The sequence below is a fragment of the Dreissena polymorpha genome, chromosome 11 (genome assembly GCF_020536995.1).
Source record: "Dreissena polymorpha isolate Duluth1 chromosome 11, UMN_Dpol_1.0, whole genome shotgun sequence".
NCBI lineage: Eukaryota > Metazoa > Mollusca > Bivalvia > Myida > Dreissenidae > Dreissena > Dreissena polymorpha.
The window spans coordinates 82,518,978-82,537,131 of NC_068365.1; the positions used below are offsets into that span (position 1 = coordinate 82,518,978).

General features: G+C 36.7%; 1 protein-coding gene across 4 annotated transcripts in view; it reads left to right on the plus strand.

Moving 5' to 3' along the window:
* The first annotated feature begins 229 nt into the window (after window positions 1–229).
* The window catches only part of LOC127851894 (translation initiation factor eIF-2B subunit gamma-like), a 488,689-nt gene continuing 470,764 nt past the window's right edge, over window positions 230–18,154 (plus strand). For all 4 annotated transcript variants that reach the window (XM_052385845.1, XM_052385847.1, XM_052385846.1 and 1 more), the window contains exons 1-5: window positions 230–335; window positions 8,022–8,185; window positions 11,572–11,726; window positions 13,135–13,300; window positions 15,096–15,213. In XM_052385845.1, the coding sequence (XP_052241805.1) occupies window positions 8,035–8,185; window positions 11,572–11,726; window positions 13,135–13,300; window positions 15,096–15,213 (590 nt within the window). In that variant the 5' untranslated portion in view covers window positions 230–335; window positions 8,022–8,034. The remainder of the gene's footprint in view (window positions 336–8,021; window positions 8,186–11,571; window positions 11,727–13,134; window positions 13,301–15,095; window positions 15,214–18,154) is intronic.

An 18,154-nucleotide genomic window follows, 5' to 3' on the forward strand; every position in this document is an offset into this window, starting at 1 on the left:
AGGCAGACAGGCAGACAGACAGACAGACAGACAGGCAGACAGGCAGGCAGGCAGGCAGGCAGGCCATCTCGTTGATTATTCCACCGCGCTTACTTTTTTACCAAAACCGCGTGCTTTCGGTTAATCGTGTAATCTTTTTCATTCGTGCGTTTTTATTTAAAGTTTTGACAAATTCTGATACTATTATTGTGTCAGTATGCCTAAAGACCGACTTGACTTAAATTTGCTGATCGATTATTCGCTTCCGTTTCGTGTCGCTATCATCACTCTTAGAACAACAACAACAAAACCAGAATCGCAACAAACACATTGCCTTCTCGTCCTACTTGAAAAAGGTATTGACTTCCGCCTTACTATTGTTTGTTTAGGGGTTTGTCTAGCAAAGTGGCATGCCTAAATGTATTGTAATATTTACATGCATGTGCATGCGGTACTGTTCTGCATCACATGAACTTACTTTTCGGATGTAACTTTTGTCCGGATAGTTTGCTTTAAAATTAGTTCTGGCTACCATAACTTTAAATGTCGCTTTTTATGATTTTTGACTGGCGCGACTTTCTGTCAATACTATATAAACTGTTCGTTGAAGTTTCTTTAGCTAATGTTAAATATGAATACAAGTTAATTTTATTTTCAATTATAAAAGGTTATTACTAAAACAAATCGAATTATAATTATTCAATAACAAAAAATAAAATACACCTAAATCAAATAATGTTCACTGTGCATTTAGCAAGCATATCTGTCTATATAGTCCAACTTGTTGACGCTCTCAAATTTTAAGCTTCTTTTTATATTGGTAATATTTGGAGCGTACAACGGCTGAACCATTCGATTAATGGTGGACATTTTTCCTTCTTTGTCTATATTGTTGCGAAAGGATTTTGTGCGCAACATTCAAGCCCCAATATCAGACACTTGATATCAACAGATTGCAATAATATTTACATACCTGTGTAGATAATTCATTTCTCGATAATGTTCCGTAAAAAATTATGTAATGACACTTTGAATTTTGCACGCCTGAGCAATTTAAATCCAACCACTATTAAATTTTTCAATATCTCTCGATTCGCTCGCTGTGTAGATATAAATCGATAACACGACCTCGATGTAAAGCATCTGGTTTAAATGTGGAAGAATAAACGGCGTAAAATACAGTTTGCATCCGTCTGTTGTGGTGCAGAGCATTACATAGTAAACAGATGTTATTATACTTTTCTGGATTTTTTAAGCATTGTTTTTTTTTCTAAAGTGACAATTAAAATGTTCTGAAATAAATTACATCTTTTATTTTTATACCGTACATAAATAATATTGATACAGATCATGCAGTATACCGTCCTATGTAACATAGAATGTAAGTACATAAAACAACACAGACAGAGGTGCGAAATAGACATGAATAAGAAGTTGCTGAAACTTAGAAGAGTGAATAGAAACTGCACCATATCTGTATATCATATGCTTATTAAATGGACAAAGATGTGCATACTTAACAGGGATCAAGCTAGACTCCAAATTTTGGGAGAAGTCACTTCTCCCTAAGCTCTGGAGAAGGAGAAGTGAGGCAGTTTTAGGGAGATGTGGATCTGTTGTGATCACCAATGGACCATTGTGAACCAGGGGTTTTACTGGCCCCAAAAAAGTTGTCGCCACTTTTTCGCAGTGTGAAAACTGTCGGTTATTCCAACCTTATTAATAAGAACAATCATTTAGGACAATGATTTCTAAGAAACCCTACTACATTACATTAATGTCATTAACTGTATTATCACTTTAAAAAGTATGTTAATACATAAAAAAGAACAAGTACCTCGATAAGTCTTAATAAGCTTTATTTGTATATAAATTACTTTTTTTTAACTTGATAAACAACCAGATAACCAATATAATATAATAATGTTAACATCAATGTAACCGTATGCTGCATAAATGTTTCAAAATTAACTTTTTAAACATAGAATCACACCAATGTACATCATTTGAAAGGGAAAAAGAAAACATCAGAAAATAAAGCATCGCACTTCAAATTGTTAAACAGTTATATTTGGATTATACAGCTTTGACAGCTTCTATTGTTAAAACGTTTTCTGTTAGTGGTGGATGATTTCTAGGCTCAAATAAATGAATGTTGTTCACGCATACTTCTTGACAGAAAGGCCCAGATAATTGCCACCATCCATTTTAGTTGTCTGAAATAACATAAAACATAGTTTTACAAACTATCAACAACAAACCAACACATAAATGTCCCTATCTTTAAATGTCCGAATTTTAACATATCCGAAATATAGTACATCGAGTGAATGTTGTACGTTTTATTTCCGAAACTGTTGGTTTCTTAATCAAACTTTATCCTTCCCAAAACATTATAATAATGAAACTATTAAACAGAAATGCTCACAAATTCCTGTTGAAACAAGATTTCATGTGTTTTTGCAGAGAAATTGTTGTTGTTAAATGCTTTTGCCAGGCCCATGGTTTTGATTAAATGGTAAAGAAATAGCGGCCCTAACAATCGTTATTATTTTTTATCGTGGTGAGAGTTTGTCCCAGTGTTACTTTATTTATTGCTCACTATCATAAAGGAGCCGTTTATCCGATAATAACCACCATAAAACTTGACAATTGCAGTAAAAACACCGTTTGTAACACTTACACGCTTCAGTGATTTCACTCTGCTTGGTCAAGAGATTCCTGCCAAATACCTAAATAACGAACGATGTGAATGTTTGCTTATCAATTTTCAATAGGTAATTTACTACGCCAGGGGGCGGAGTTTCGTCGATTCGGTCAGTTGATTGACTTTGGCGTGTATTCAGTACTAAACAGAGGCCACTTAGATAGCGCTGCAGATATGATAATTGCCAGATGTTAGGGCGAAGTGATTATCGCGGGTGCTTTTGATCCGGGCGATTAAAGGGAAGCCACGGCGATATAATCGCCCAAATCGCCCAGTTGCTTGATCCCTGGTTACTAGATCTAGTTAGGTAAAAGTCGGTGTTAAAAGCTCATGTTAAATAAAATTACGCGTATACGTTACACTGCCTTCTTCTGATTGGTTGATATTTAAATCTGTTTCATAATATGGCAAGAGGTCAGTGATATTGTTGCGATTTAAGCAGAAGTTTAACTGAAGAATTTATGCCTTTCTAACATCAATACGACAATATTTGAGGTAAAAATGGACTTCTGAACTAAAACTGAATGAGTTGGTAATGTTATTTTGCAATTTTACGCAAATTGATGAAAATTTAAACTTTCTGGTGTCCACCACATAATGGGTCCTTCACCGATGAGACGTTCCAAAGAATTTTGCCCATATAAAAAGTATCTCTAAATTCTTTGCGCGTCTTATAAATGAGACTACTGTCTATAGTGCTTTCTTATCAACTAAACTTAAGATTTTAAAGAGATAAGCTTTTATAACTCACAAATTCAGCAATTGTTTTTATCCATTTTGAAAAGTTCTGCTACCGCATCAATTGGGGAAAATAAGGAACAGAAAAAAAACCTGAAAATTTGGTGTCGAGCAATCATCAGGTTGGGAATTATTGGTCTTTTTTTATTTAAGAACAACATGTGCAAGAGTTTCATTTTTCCATTAAGATACTGTTTAAATTGTATAGAACAAGCACTTGCTTATACAAACCTTAGCAACCAATCAGAAAGGCCAATTTAATGAGAAACATTATACATTATTCATATACATGTAACTACAGGGAGCTTAGTCTGGCCATTATCAAAACAATGCCAATTTAAATGCAGCAAAAATTAAAAAAATAAAAATTCCCAAAGGCCCTCCAAAAAGGAAGGAAAGATGTGGCAATCAAAAAGCGCATTATCTGCAAGAAAACAAATGAATTGAGCACTGAAACTGAATTAAATTCCTTGTATGTCAATCTATATTTAATTGTTTATTATGGCAAATACTAAAAAACTGTATTAAAATGTGCAATATTTTGACAAAATACTGTCTAGATTTATCTCTCCATTTTTAGCAAGGCTGTTTTCGGAGAAAACCCGAGGTATTGTCATAGCCTGCTCGTCGTCCGCCGTCCGCCATCGGCTGTCGTGCTAAAACCTTTACATTGGCTCTAAAATCAAAGTGCTTCCACCTACAACTTTGAAACTTCATATGACGATGCACCTTGATGAGTTCTACACACCACGCCCATTTTGGGTCACTAGGTCAAAGGTCAAGGTAACTGTGACCTATAAAAAAAAATTAAAAATCTGACAAGCTTTCGCAGCCGAGCGTGGCACCCATTATGCGGTGCTCTTGTTATCTCTATCATCCCTATTTCTAATCAGTCCAGCCCTTCTGATTGGTTGCTAAGGTAAATATTACTATATAATGGGCATGTGCTTGTTCAATCAATTATTTCTGAATGGAAATAAGAAACTTTTGTTTATGTTGTTGATGGAATACTTTTACACATGTTTCACAAATAATCAATCTTAAACATTTTTGTTGAAGCTAGTAGCTACATATAAATCCTAAATGCACACACACACAATTATGTGTAAAGTGGTTTAAATAAGCATAACTTTAGTCTGGAGCGAGTCAGCGATTTTTTTTGCCCAATTGAAAAAAGAACCGGTACCAGCCGAATTGGGAAAAAAGTTTGCAAAAAACCCTGACATTGGGAAAATTCACGTTGTGAAGTCAACATATTGGGAAATTGGTTTGTTCGATTGTTTGCTCCCAAATACTAAAAATTGATAACTTAGTGTTGTCAAGTTGTCAATAATAGAGCTGCATAGGGAAACTAACTAAATGTGGAATTTTAATTTTTAAAAACAATTGGTAACCTTCAATTGGGAAATTTATAGAGGTTTTTTTTTAAGTAGGAAAGAGCCATTTTCCAGTACTTTATAAGGAAAAACAATCGCTGATATTAAATTATATAAAATTCATGTTTGTGATCTCTTTAAAGCAAATGTATTTTTCAATGTTGTTAACATACATGAGCATAGAATAATACATATCACAACACTTTTTAGCTCATCTAGTTTTTGAAAAAAATTATGAGCTATTGTCATCACCTTGGCGTCGGCGTGGGCGTCCGGTTAAGTTTTGTGTTTAGGTTTCTCATAAAGTATCAATGCTATTGCATTCAAACTTGGTACACTTACTTACTATCATGAGGGGACTGGGCAGGCAAAGTTTGATAATTCTGGCTTGCATTTTGACAGAATTATGTGCCCTTTTTATACTTAGAAAATTGAAAATTTGGTTAAGTTTTGTGTTTAGGTCCATTTTTTTCCTAAAGTATGAAAGCCATTGCTTTCATACTTGCAACACTTACTAACTATTGTAAGGGGACTGTGCAGGCAAAGTTATGTAACTCTGACTGGCATTTTGACGGAATTATGTGCCCTTTTTATACTTAGAAAATTGAATATTTGGTTATGTTTTGTGTTTAAGTCCACTTTTTTCCTAAAGTATCAAAGCTATTGCTTTCATACTTGCAACACTTACTAACTATCGTAAGGGGACTGTGCAGGCAAAGTTATGTAACTCTGACTGGCATTTTGACGGAATTATGGGCCGTTTATACTTGAAAATTTGGTTAAGTTTTGTGTTTTGGTCCACTTTACCCCTAAAGTATAATAGATATTGCTTTCATACTTGGAACACTCACAAACTATCATAAGGGGACAGTAAAGGACAAGTTGCATAACTCTGGTTGTCATTTTTACTGAATTATGGCCCTTTTTTGACTTAGTAACTTTGAATATATGGTTACAATTTGGGTTTAGATTCACTTTACTTCTAAAGTATCAAGGCTATTGCTTTTAAACTTTAAATACTTTCATGCTATCATGAGGGTACTGTACCTTGCAAATTGAATTTTACCTTGACCTTTGAATGACCTTGACTCTCAAGGTCAAATTATTAAATTTTGCTAAAATTGCTATAACTTCTTTATTTATGATTAGATTCGATTGATACTTCGACAAAAAAACTCTTACCTGACATACCACAATTGACTCCGTCCAAAAAAAACTCTTACCTGACATACCACAAATTGACTCCGTCCAAACCATCCCCCACGCCCCCGACTCCCCCCCCCCATTATTTTTTTTTTAATAAAGATCATCTAATAAATGACCACCACATTCTCACGCTATACCCCACCCCCACCCCAAAAAAATCATTTTTATGCCCCTGGTAGGGTGGCATATAGCAGTTGAACTGTCCGTCAGTATGTCAGTCAGTCTGTCTGTCAGTCATAAAAAAACTTTAGCATTTGCCATAACTTTTTCACTTTTTAAGATAGCAACTTGATATTTGGCATGCATTTGTATCTCATGGAGCTGCACATTTTGAGTGGTGAAAGGTCAAGGTCAAATGTCAAATTTATGGTGTCTGTCCGTCTGAAAACTTTAACATTGGCCATAACTTTTTCAATATTGAAGATAGCAACTTGATATTTGGCATGCATGTGTATCTCATGGAGCTGAACTTTTTGAGTGGTGAAAGGTGAAAGTGAAGGTCATCCTTCAAGGTCAAATATATGGCGTCTGTCTGTCCGAAAACTTTAACATTGACCATAAAAAAAAATAATATTGAAGATAGCAACTTGATATTTGGCATGCATGAGTATCTCATGAAGCTGCACATTTTGAGTGGTGGAAGTTCAAGCTAAAGGTCATCCTTCAAGGTCAAAACAAAAATAATTCAAAGCGGCGTTTTTATGAAGCTGCACATTTTGAGTGGTGGAAGTTCAAGGTCATCCTTCAAGGTCAAGGTCATCCTTCAAGGTCAAAGGTAAAAAACAAATAAAAAAATTCAAAGCAGCATTATCATGAAGCTGCACATTTTGAGTGGTGGAAGTTCAAGGTCAAGGTCATTCTTCAAGGTCAAGGTTATCGTTCAAGGTCAAAGGTAAAAAATAAATCAAAGAGGCGTTATCATGAAGCTGCACATTTTTGAGTGGTGTAGGTTCAAGGTCAAGGTCATCCTTCAAGGTCAAGGTCATCCTTCAAGGTCAAACAAAAAAAATAAAATAATAAAAGCGGCGTTATCATGAAGCTGCACATTTTGAGTGGTGGAAGTTCAAGGTCATCCTTCAAGGTCAAAGGTAAAAAAAATAAAAAATAATAATTTCAAAGCGGCGCAATAGGGAGCATTGTGTTTCTGACAAACACATCTCTTGTTTTTTTCAAACATGGTTAAAAAACACAAACCTCTCCCCCCCCCCCCCCCCCCCCCGAAAAAAATAATAATTTTTTTTTGCTTTTTTTTTCATTTTTGGAAGATAATGTAATAAATGACCACACCCCAACACTATCCCCCCCTCTCCACTCCACCCCTCCATCATTTGTTATTGAAATTGAGATAGGTCCCTACACCTTTAAAAATAAAAATAGATGAGCAGTCTGCACCTGCAAGGCGGTGCTCTTGTTTGGAATATAAATTAAATTAATATAAAGTCCATTTACATTAATTACTAACTACATTATACACTAGCTAATGTTTATCAATGATGTGTTAGTTACATGTATAGGTCTTACAGTTTGATTGCGTAAGATGATTGTAAACATCCAACATTTGGTTTGCATGTAGCATGTTTTCATGACCTTCAGCTACATGTGTATTTTAAAATGAAGATTGTTACAACTTATTCATTTATTTAGAATAAGCAAAAAAAGAAGTTTTAGACCTAAAAAGCTCATCTTTATTCATTTGCTTGGATATGAGTTTGTTATAATTGGTTACATGTAGGATATAGCCTTCAAAAGAAGTCAGAAAGATGGAATAGATCTTTGTTAATAAATATCAGAGCCACTCACATTTTTAGGTCCTGTCCATTGAAGTCTGAACCGACAGTTTTTGGGAAGTCAATGCAAAAAACACTGAATCCTTTCAAGCTTGTTGTCATGGAAATAAGCAGTCAACCAAGGAAGCCTTAATTCTTGCATTATTACTTTACCAATCAGCCCATAACTGCATGGCTTTAGGGCATTGATTTTTATCATGCTAAACAATGTTGTTGTTTTCTGTTCAGAGTGTACAGGGCCATGCTGGAGTTTCACCCGGTGGTGCTGGCCGCAGGCCGAGGGACACGCATGACTGACCTCGTCTCTCACAAGCCCAAGGCCTTGCTACCGATAGGGAACAGGCCCATGCTGTGGTACCCCATCAACACACTGCAGAAGGCAGGCTTCGAAGGTTCGTACACATTATTGCACCAGGAAAATGGGACTGAATGCATGTGCAAAAAGTGTCATCAAAGATTAGCTTGTGAACTACGCGCAGGCTAATCAGCGAGGGCACTTTTCACCTAGACTAGAATTTCTGTTCTTAGCTAAAATCAAGTTTCGTCCCATATGTGCCCGTTCAGTCCGAGGATAACACTTTAGGCATGTGTATAAAACCCCTTTGCACAAGAACATAGCTCAAATATATGCACACATTCCCAAAAGTATTTAAAGTCCACAGGACTTTGGTCCTGTTGACTTGAAAAATTTGCAAGACCGGACTAGGGTTCATAGGACCGAAACATCATGGTAATTGGAAAAATGAAATAAAAAAATAAACAACACAACACTGAACAATCAACACTGTCTTACAAATCACAACACACGGTATTCTAAAGAAATATTTATGCCAAAAATTAGCTAAAAACAATACAATGTCTCAATTGAAAATTTAATACTTGTATACTGGTATGCAAATTGCTGTTAAAACAATTGTTCAGATACTGATTGTTAAGTGTGACAGTGACTAAAGAATGTAAAATAAATTATTTTTACACACAAAAATCACATTTATACTTGTAAGTAATAAATGAAGTACCTCAAACTACATAACACATGTGGGATATCAATTACATAATTTAATAGACTGAGTTTTTAAAGCACAAAGCAATTATCAGTATTTAGAAAATTTATATGATACAAATATTTCCCGGTCGCGAAATTATATGACAACTCAGATTTAAACTACATAATTATGTAAAAAAAACTGGCCACGAAGTTAAATAAATCAACAAAACTTGACATGAACAATAAAACTCAGCAATGTGTTTTTTAGCTCGGCTGTTTTCAGAGAAAACCCGAGGTATTGTCATAGCCAGCTCGTCGTGATGTCCGCCTGTGTTGTGCTAAAACCTTAACATTGGCTCTAAAATCAAAGTGCTTCCACCTACAACTTTGAAACTTCATATGTAGATGCACCTTGATGAGTTCTACACGCCACACCCATATTTGGGTCACTAGGTCAAAGGTCAAGGTCACTGTGAACTTTAAAAAAAAATCTGACAAGCTTTCATTTATTCAAAACTGCACCCCCAGCCGAGCGTTGGCACCTGTTATGGGGTGCTCTTGTTTTGTTACAGAGGCTATAGTGGTTGCCTTATATGTTATAGAGGCTATTGTGGTTGACCTATATGTTACAGAGGCTTTAATGGTTGTCCTATATGTTACAGAGGCTATAGTGGTTGTCCTATATGTTACAGGGTCTATAGTAGTTGTCCTTCATGTACATGTATATGTTACAGAGACAAAAGTAGTTGTACTATATGTTACAGAGGATACAATGGTTGTCCTATATGTTTAAGAGGCTATAGTGGTTGTCCTATATGTTACAGAGCCTTAAGTGGTTGTCCTATATGTTACAGAGGCTATAGTGGTTGTCCTATATTGTACAGAAGCTATAGTGGTTTTCCTTTGTTATATAGTCTTTAGTAGTTTTCCTATATGTAACAGAGGCTATAGTAGTTGTCCTATATGTCAAGAGGCTATAGCAAATGTCCTATATGTAACTGAGCCTCTAGTGGTTGCCCTATATGTTACAGAGGCTATAGTGGTTGTCCTATATGTTACAGGGGCTATTGTGGTTGTCTTATATGCTACAGAGGCCAAAGTGGTTGTCATATATGTTACAGGGGCTATAGTGGTGGTCCTATATGTTACAAAGGTGGTTGCCCTATAATTATGTTACAGAGCCTATAGTGGTTGTCTTATATGTTATAGAGGTGGTTGTCCTATATGTAACAGAGCCTATAGTGATTGTCTAAATGTTACAGAAGTGGTTGTCTTATATGTTACAGAGCCTATACAGGGCCCGACATTAACTTTTGAAGCCACTTGTCCGGTTGGTCTAGTAGACCAAAATTTTACTTGTCCTGACCAAAAAGCAACTTGTCCTGACCATTATATCTTATTCTGCTAAGTACTTTTCAAAATAATGAAATACTACAAAATGCTCAAATCATAAAGACTTTAATAGTTCAAAATACATGTTAACATCATTGTAGGCAATTTCAAAAATTATTTTCGTAATTACATTTCGTTTCTTGGCAACCTTTATGAATTTTTATAAGTTTTTTGTGATTTTGCAGACGTAAATCCAAAGGAAAGCAGATTAGACATTTTTAAGCAGACAACATTGTACTAACGAAAACAAACCACAAAGAAAAACATTAAGGGTGGCTTCCCTTGTGAAGAGTACGGTGTAGTACCACATGGAACAATCGGAATATCTTGCGCTTTATCGTTTAAACGTAAACAAAATATAATCAAAAAAGTTTTGTGGTAACTTCACAGAAATAACGGATTTAAAGGCATTTTTTCTAAGTAATCAAATTATAACGACTGCTTGTTGTCAGACTAGCAAATTCTTTATTTACTTGTGTAGACTAACAATTTGGTTGTCCCGGACAGTCAGACTACCATTAATGTCGAGCCCTGGCCTATAGTGATTGTCTTATACTGTAAAACCATTAAATTTCTTGGGGTACGAATTTTCGTGGATTTCGTTGGTCCGCTGAACCTCAAATTCAAGTACCAACGATTATGTATACATTTTTAATCCGAATCGGTCATTTCCGACATTTTCTTTTGTGGTCGGTTATCCAAGATATTTGTTTTTTGTAATAGTTACTTCACTTCAGTTGGTCACATTACACTATAATTTGACTAAATTACATTTCCGAATTGAAAATGTAAAGTGTTTGGGTAATAATACTTTTTAAATCAAGAACGGTTTTTAAATTGTACATCAATGATTGTTCTCTTTTACGTGACGTCGTCAAATTAACAGTTTGCAGATTTATCACATGTCTATTAGTGCAATTTAAAGTTAAAAGAGACATAACGGTTTTAACACGTGTATTTTGGGGACCTTATTACTCAATTGTTACTACTAGGAGACCGATTGCGCTGAGAATTGCAAATATTGTCAAAACAACATTGACGGCAATTAGCGAGCGGGGACCCACAAGTGCGCCACTTTATTGCTCGTATCGACAATTATCGGCAACACTTTCATGCTTAAGTGCACATTAACATCAAGTCTTGCTGTCAACACAGATTAGCAGATTATGCTTCGTTATTACTCTGGTTATTTTAATAAAAGTTTAATTATTATGAAGGTAAGTCTTCCCCGAAAATTTGAATTCCACGAAATTACGTGTCAACGAAATAGTTGTTTTTTATTAAACCACGAATTTTCATACCGACGAATTTCTATTCGTTTACAGTATGTTACAAAAGTGGTTGTTCTATTTAATCTATATGTTACAGAGGCTATAGTAGTTGTCCTAAATGTTACAGAGGCTATAGTGGTGGTGCTCAGCTCCTATGTTACGGAGACCCAGAAGCTGCTGGAGATGTGTGGGGTAACCATGAAGCTGGACATTGTGGGCATCCCAGACCAGGACTACATGGGCACTGCAGACACCCTGAGATACATCAAGGATAGAATCAAGGTGACCATTATTACATACCTTTAACTTACCATTTAGTATTTGACTTTAAACCACACTGTTGTATTTCTTGAGCCTCATTTTGTGAAAACTGTGCAGTCCTTACAGGCAAACATGGGACAAACTTTCTGCCTAACCTTGACTTTCGTTAACCCATTAATGCCTAGTGGACTCTCCCATCCTTCTAAATTGGATCAATTTATTTCCAAAATTAGGGATGTCTAGTATATTTATTTCTATATTTAGAATATTTCTTACAGAAATTCCTTTAAGCAAACAGCACAGACACTGATGAGAGGCGGCATCATGCAGCGTCTCATCTGGGTCTACGCTGTATGCCAAGGCCTTTTTATCCCCCGCCAGAGGCGGAGGGATATTGTTTTGGCGTTGTCCGTCCGTCCGGCTGTCCGTCTGTCCGTCCGTCCGGCACTTTTGTGCCCGGAGCCATATCTTGGAAGTTCTTTGGTGGATTTCATTTAAACTTGGTATGAGTATATATATGCATAAGAGGATGATGCATGCCAAATGGCATTGTACACCATCTGTTAAAAACAGACTTATGGCCCTTTGTATCTTGAAAAAATGCTTTTTAGTGTCCGGAGCCATATCTTGGAAGTTCTTTGGCAGATTTCATTGAAACTTGGTATGAGTATATATATGCATAAGAGGATGATGCACGCCAAATGGCATTGTACACCATCTGTTAAAAACAGACTTATGGCCCTTTGTATCTTGAAAAAATGCTTTTTACTATAGGCACTTTTGTGTCCGGAGCCATATCTTGGAAGTGCATTGGCGGATTTCATTTAAACTTGGTATGAGTATATATATGCATAAGAGGATGATGCACGCCAAATGGCATTGTACACCATCTGTTAAAAACAGACTTATGGCCCTTTGTATCTTGAAAAAATGCTTTTTACTATAGGCATTTTTGTGTCCGGAGCCATCTTGGAAGCGCTTTGGCGGATTTCTTTGAAACTTGGTATGAAATAAATTGTGAAGGCTTAAGAACCTTCCTTTGTCTTAGTTTTGTGTTATTGTCCTCCGTCCGTCCATCTATCATTATGTTCATCCGTCCAATTTGCACCCATCCTCAAACAAAGCATATGTTGCGGGGGATACCTTGGGCCTTTCAGGCCCTCTTGTTTCTAGATGCTAGGCATAAATGGGTTAAGAAAAGACTTCCTTTAAATGAAAAATACCATAAAAGTGGAAAATGATGTCCCTGATTCTGGGAATACACTTCGTACATATGTATTAAGCTCAGTGTTCACGAAGACAAGGGTAGTATCTGAATGGCTGAATGTGAATCACATCTCATAAAATCATCAATTGTTACCTTTGCTTTCTGTTACAAGCTTTTATGTAATGTTTACTGATGGTTTCCATGGTTACTCGTGTTGTTTAGCGTGACGTGCTGGTCGTTAGCTGTGACCTGGTGATGGAGGTCAGCCTGCACCATGTGGCCAACATCTTCCGTACGTACGACGCCACTGTCACCATGCTTTTGTGTTCACCATCAGACCAGCCAGCAGATGTAGCCATCCCTGGACCCAAGTTTAAAAAACAGTCTGGTACATGTTTATACTGAAAACTATACATTCAAATATGTATCATAGTTTAAATGACTTAATGACTTAATAGCAACAGTAATATTTCATGTATCATAGAATGAAGCCAGTGCTCCAGCTAGGCCTAAATGGAAGGGCGCCCCGCCCTACCCTTCTGAAGCCCCGCCCTGCCCTTGCGGACTCTACCCTGCCCTTTTATTTAAAAAAATAATATATATATAAATTTTTAGCTCGACTATTATATATAAAATATATATAGTGGAGCTATCCTACTCACCCCGGCGTCGGCTTTAGCGTTCCCGTTAGCATGCAAATGTTAAAGTTTGCGTACCACCCGAAATATTTCCTATGTCCTTTGACATATTGCATTTATATTTTTTTTATACTTCTTTACCAACATGACCCCAATCTAGAAACAAGAGCAGACAACTGTATCAAGCATTTTGACAGAATTATTGCCCGTTTTATACTTAGAATATGCATATTATTGATAAATCTATGTTAAAGTTTGCGTACCACCGCAAATATTATCTATGTCCTTTGACATATTGCATTTATATATTTTGCATACTTTTTTACCAACATGACCCCAATCTATAAACAAGTGCAGACAACTGTATCAAGCATTTTGACAGAATTATGGCCCCTTTTATACTTAGATAATTGAACATTTTGCTTAAATTGCCTTGCCATAACTTCTTTATTTATGATCACATTTGATTCATACTTTGACAAAACAACACTTACCTGACATACCACAATGCACTCCACCCAAACCATCCCCCATGCCCTACCCCAGATTCTCCCGCACCCCCCCCCCTCCAAAAAAAATTTTTTTTCCTTATTTTTGAAAGATCATCTATTAAATGACCACACACCCACATTATACCCCCCCCCCCTTCTCCATGATGGCTTACGTTATACTGTCAAGCACTCGAATAGTCTGACATCTCTTGTTTTTTTTATGACACATGATATTCTATATATCTCTTATTACATTGTGATTAATTTATTCCTCTTTGTAGACACTTTATTTGCATGGTTTAATAATAATGGGAATAATATATTCTAACAATAATTAATAACGTAAAAATTAATATGCAACAGGGAACATTCCAGATACATCCGCGCGCTCAAATGTGCCCTTTTGACAAAATACTTCGCGTTGAAAGTGCCCTTTGGACAAAATAGCCCCCCCCCCCTGCCCTTTTTATGCTCCCCCAAAATTAATTGTTGGGGGGAGCATATAGTCGCCGCTTTGTCTGTCCGTCCGTGTGTCTGTCCGTCCGTGCACAATTTTTGTCCAGGCTATTTCTCAGGAATTAATGACCGGAATTCAATTAAACTTTATGGGAAGCTTCACTACCAAGAGTGGATGTGCATATTATCAGCCGGTTCTGGTCAGATGATTTTCACAGAGTTATGGCCCTTTGAATTTTCCATTAACTGTGCATATAGTGCAATTCTTGTCCGGGCTATTTCTCAGCAACTAATGACCGGAATTCAATGAAACTTTATGGGAAGCTTCACTACCAAGAGGACATGTGCATATTATCAGCAGGTTCTAGTCGGATGATTTTTCACAGAGTTAAGGCCCTTTAAAATTTGCTATAAACTGTACATATAGTGCAAATGTTTCGTTTAAAGAATGTCTTTTTTAAACAAAAATCCAGCTTTGGCAGATAGTGTTGTACCTTATTAGCTTTAAACAATCTGGGAAGACTCTTAACACTTATGCATAAAGCCCACTTTTATAAGAGGGAGGGCTCAAATGAAAGCAGCTAATGTCTCATTGCAGAGCGAGACTTCATTGGGTTTACGCAGGGCAGCAATCGTGTTCTGTTCATGACCTCAGAGGCTGATCTTGCGGACATGAATGATGACAAAATCAAGTTTAAAAAATCACTCTTCAGAAAGTAAGTGACATTAAGCAGCAAATTTCTTATTATACCCCCCACAAACGAAGTTTAGGGGGGTATATAGGAGTGAACTTGTCTGTCGGTCGGTCGATCTGTCAGTCTGTCTGTCGGTCCGTATTAAGTGTCCGCTCTCATATTCAAGTAGTTTTCATCCGATCTTCACCAAACTTGGTCAGAAGTTGTATCTACATGATGTCTAGGCCAAGTTCGAACATGGGCCTTGTCGGTGTAACAGGCCATTTTTTCCCCCCTGGCCACTTTTTCCCCTGGGCCAATTCTTCCCCCCCTAGTCCAATTCTTCCCCCCCTGATTTTTCATTTAATATATCTTTCCGTCTACACCTTTCGGCCAGTTTTTCCCCCCTAGCCAGTTCCCCCCCCCCCCCCCCCCCCACCTTGTAAAAGTAGTTTTAACAATAGAATTTGATAGAGTTGCTTAAACTGCCTCCACACTCTTATCTTTTATTTTACTTATCTTTTACATTTATTCTTCACTTTTCGGCCATTTCCCCCCCCCCCCCCCCCCCCCCCAGGCCAGTTTTTACCCCTACCATGTAAAAGAAGTTTTAACAACAGATTGAATTTGATTGAGAGTTGCTAAAACTGCCGCCATCCCCTTATCGTTTATTTTAGTTATCTATTAAATTTATTATTCACCTGTTGGCCAGTTTTTCCTCTTGGCCAGTTTCCCCGCTCCCTACCTTGTAAAAGTAGTTTAAACAACATAATTTGATAGAGAATTGCTAAAACTACCTCTATCCCCTTATTTGTTATTTTACTTCTGTTTTACATTTATTTTTTACTATTCGTCCAGTTTTCCTCCCCTGGCCAGTTTTTCACCCTACCATGAAAAAGTAGTTTTAACAACAGAACTTGATGGAGAGTTGCTTAAACTGCCTCCACCCCCTTATCTTTTATTTTACTTATCTTGTACATTTATTCTTCACTTTTGGGCCAGTTTGTCCCCCCTGGCAAGTTTTTCCCCCCTACCTTGTAAAAGAAGTTATAACAACAGAATTTGATGTAGAGTTGCTAAAACTGCCTCCACCCCCTTATCTTTTATTTTACTTATCTTTTACATTTATTCTTCACTTTTCAGCCAGTATTCACCCCTGGCCAGTTTCCCCCCCTACCATGTAAAAGTAGTTTTAACAACAGGATTTGATTGAGAGTTCCTAAAAAAAAGTATTAAAGATATTTTAACCCGATTTGACAATTGACCTTGATTGCCCTTTTATTAACTTGATACTTGTATTGTTCTATCAAGCACATCTGTACAGAGGAGGTGAATTGCTTAAGGGGAGAAAAATTGCAGACAGTCGCGATCATGTTAAAATCAATAATTAAGGTGGGCAAAAAATTGGGTGAGGGGGAAAAAAATGGCCGAGAGTCATGTAAAATAAATTCTTAAGTAGAGGGTGATGGGGGGGGGGGGGAGAAATTGGCTGAGGGAGAAAAAATGGCAGAGAGTCATGTTGCTAAAAATTCTTAAGAAGGGAGGGGGAAAGATTGGCCGAGGGGACAAAAATGTCAGAGAGTCATGTTAAAATTAATTCTTAAGTAGGGGGGAGAAATTGGCTGAGGGGAGAAAAAATAGCCGAGAGTCATGTTAAAATAAATTCTAAAATAAGGCTCTTGTTTTTTTATTTACTTTTACTTTTTATGCCCCCCAAGGAGGGCATATAGTGATCGGACTGTCCGTCCGTCTGTCCATCTGTCTGTCTTTCCTTCACACTTTGCATTTAGATTTTTCAAAATGCTCATGTCCCTTGAGATATAACCTTCATATTTGGTATGCATGTGTATATGAACAAGGCCTTTCCATACGCACACACATTTTACCACCTGTGACTTTGACCTTGAACTTGGGGTCCGCATTTATGTTTCGAAATCTGCATATAGTTATATGTCCCTTGAGATATAACCTTCATATTTGGTATGCATGTGTATATGGACAATGCCTTTCCATACACACACAAATTTTGACCTCTGTGACCTTGACCTTGAACTTAGGGTCCGCATTTAGGTTTCAAAATCTGCATTTAGGTTTCGAAAAATGCTCATAACTTCTATGTCCCTTGAGATATAACCTTCATATTTGGCATGCATGTTTATTTTGACAAGGCCTTTCCATACACTCACAAATTTTGACCCCTGTGACCTTGACCTTGAACTTAGGGTCCACGTTTAGGTTTTGAAATCTGCGTTTAGATTTCAAAAATGATCATAACTTCCATCAAAGCATTTATAGGGGTCATATGTCATCCTATGGTGACAGCTCTTGTTTATCATGAAATAATAAGTTTTTTATAGTTTTTTTTATGTGTCTAGTGTATCAAAAGATCAAAATCAAATCAAGTAATTGTTTGGTATGAGTATGAGTTTTTCTAACCATATTTAGCCACATCATGCAAAAATGGGTCTTATGACACATTCTGCTAGTGAGGCTCCAATCTAGCCTGTACAACCACACAGTCTGGATATGAACAACCCTGTTGCATATTCGACCATGAAACATTGTGTGACTATATATCAGACAGCATACTTTTTGTTACAAGCCTGCGCAATTGCACAGGCTGGTCTGGAGCAAAGCTGGCACAATATGGCATAAGACCCATGTTGGCATGACGCAGCTCATTTGACAGTCCTCATATCTAATAATTCTCTCAACAAACAGCCAGCACTGCTGCATGTTTTTAAGCGGTATTCACATTTTAAAAAGAATACATGACATACTTTAGCTTGTATCTTTTTTACTGCTTATTGCATCCCCTAAAAAATAGGTGCTGCTGAGTATATAGACAAAACAATGATTTCTGTTTTTTCAGCAGTAAATAACATCAGCCATACTTATGACATGACTTCATTCTTTATCAATCAGGGCTTTTTTCCAATCTTTATGAAATGGCAAACATTTTCAAAATTGTGAACAAATGTGT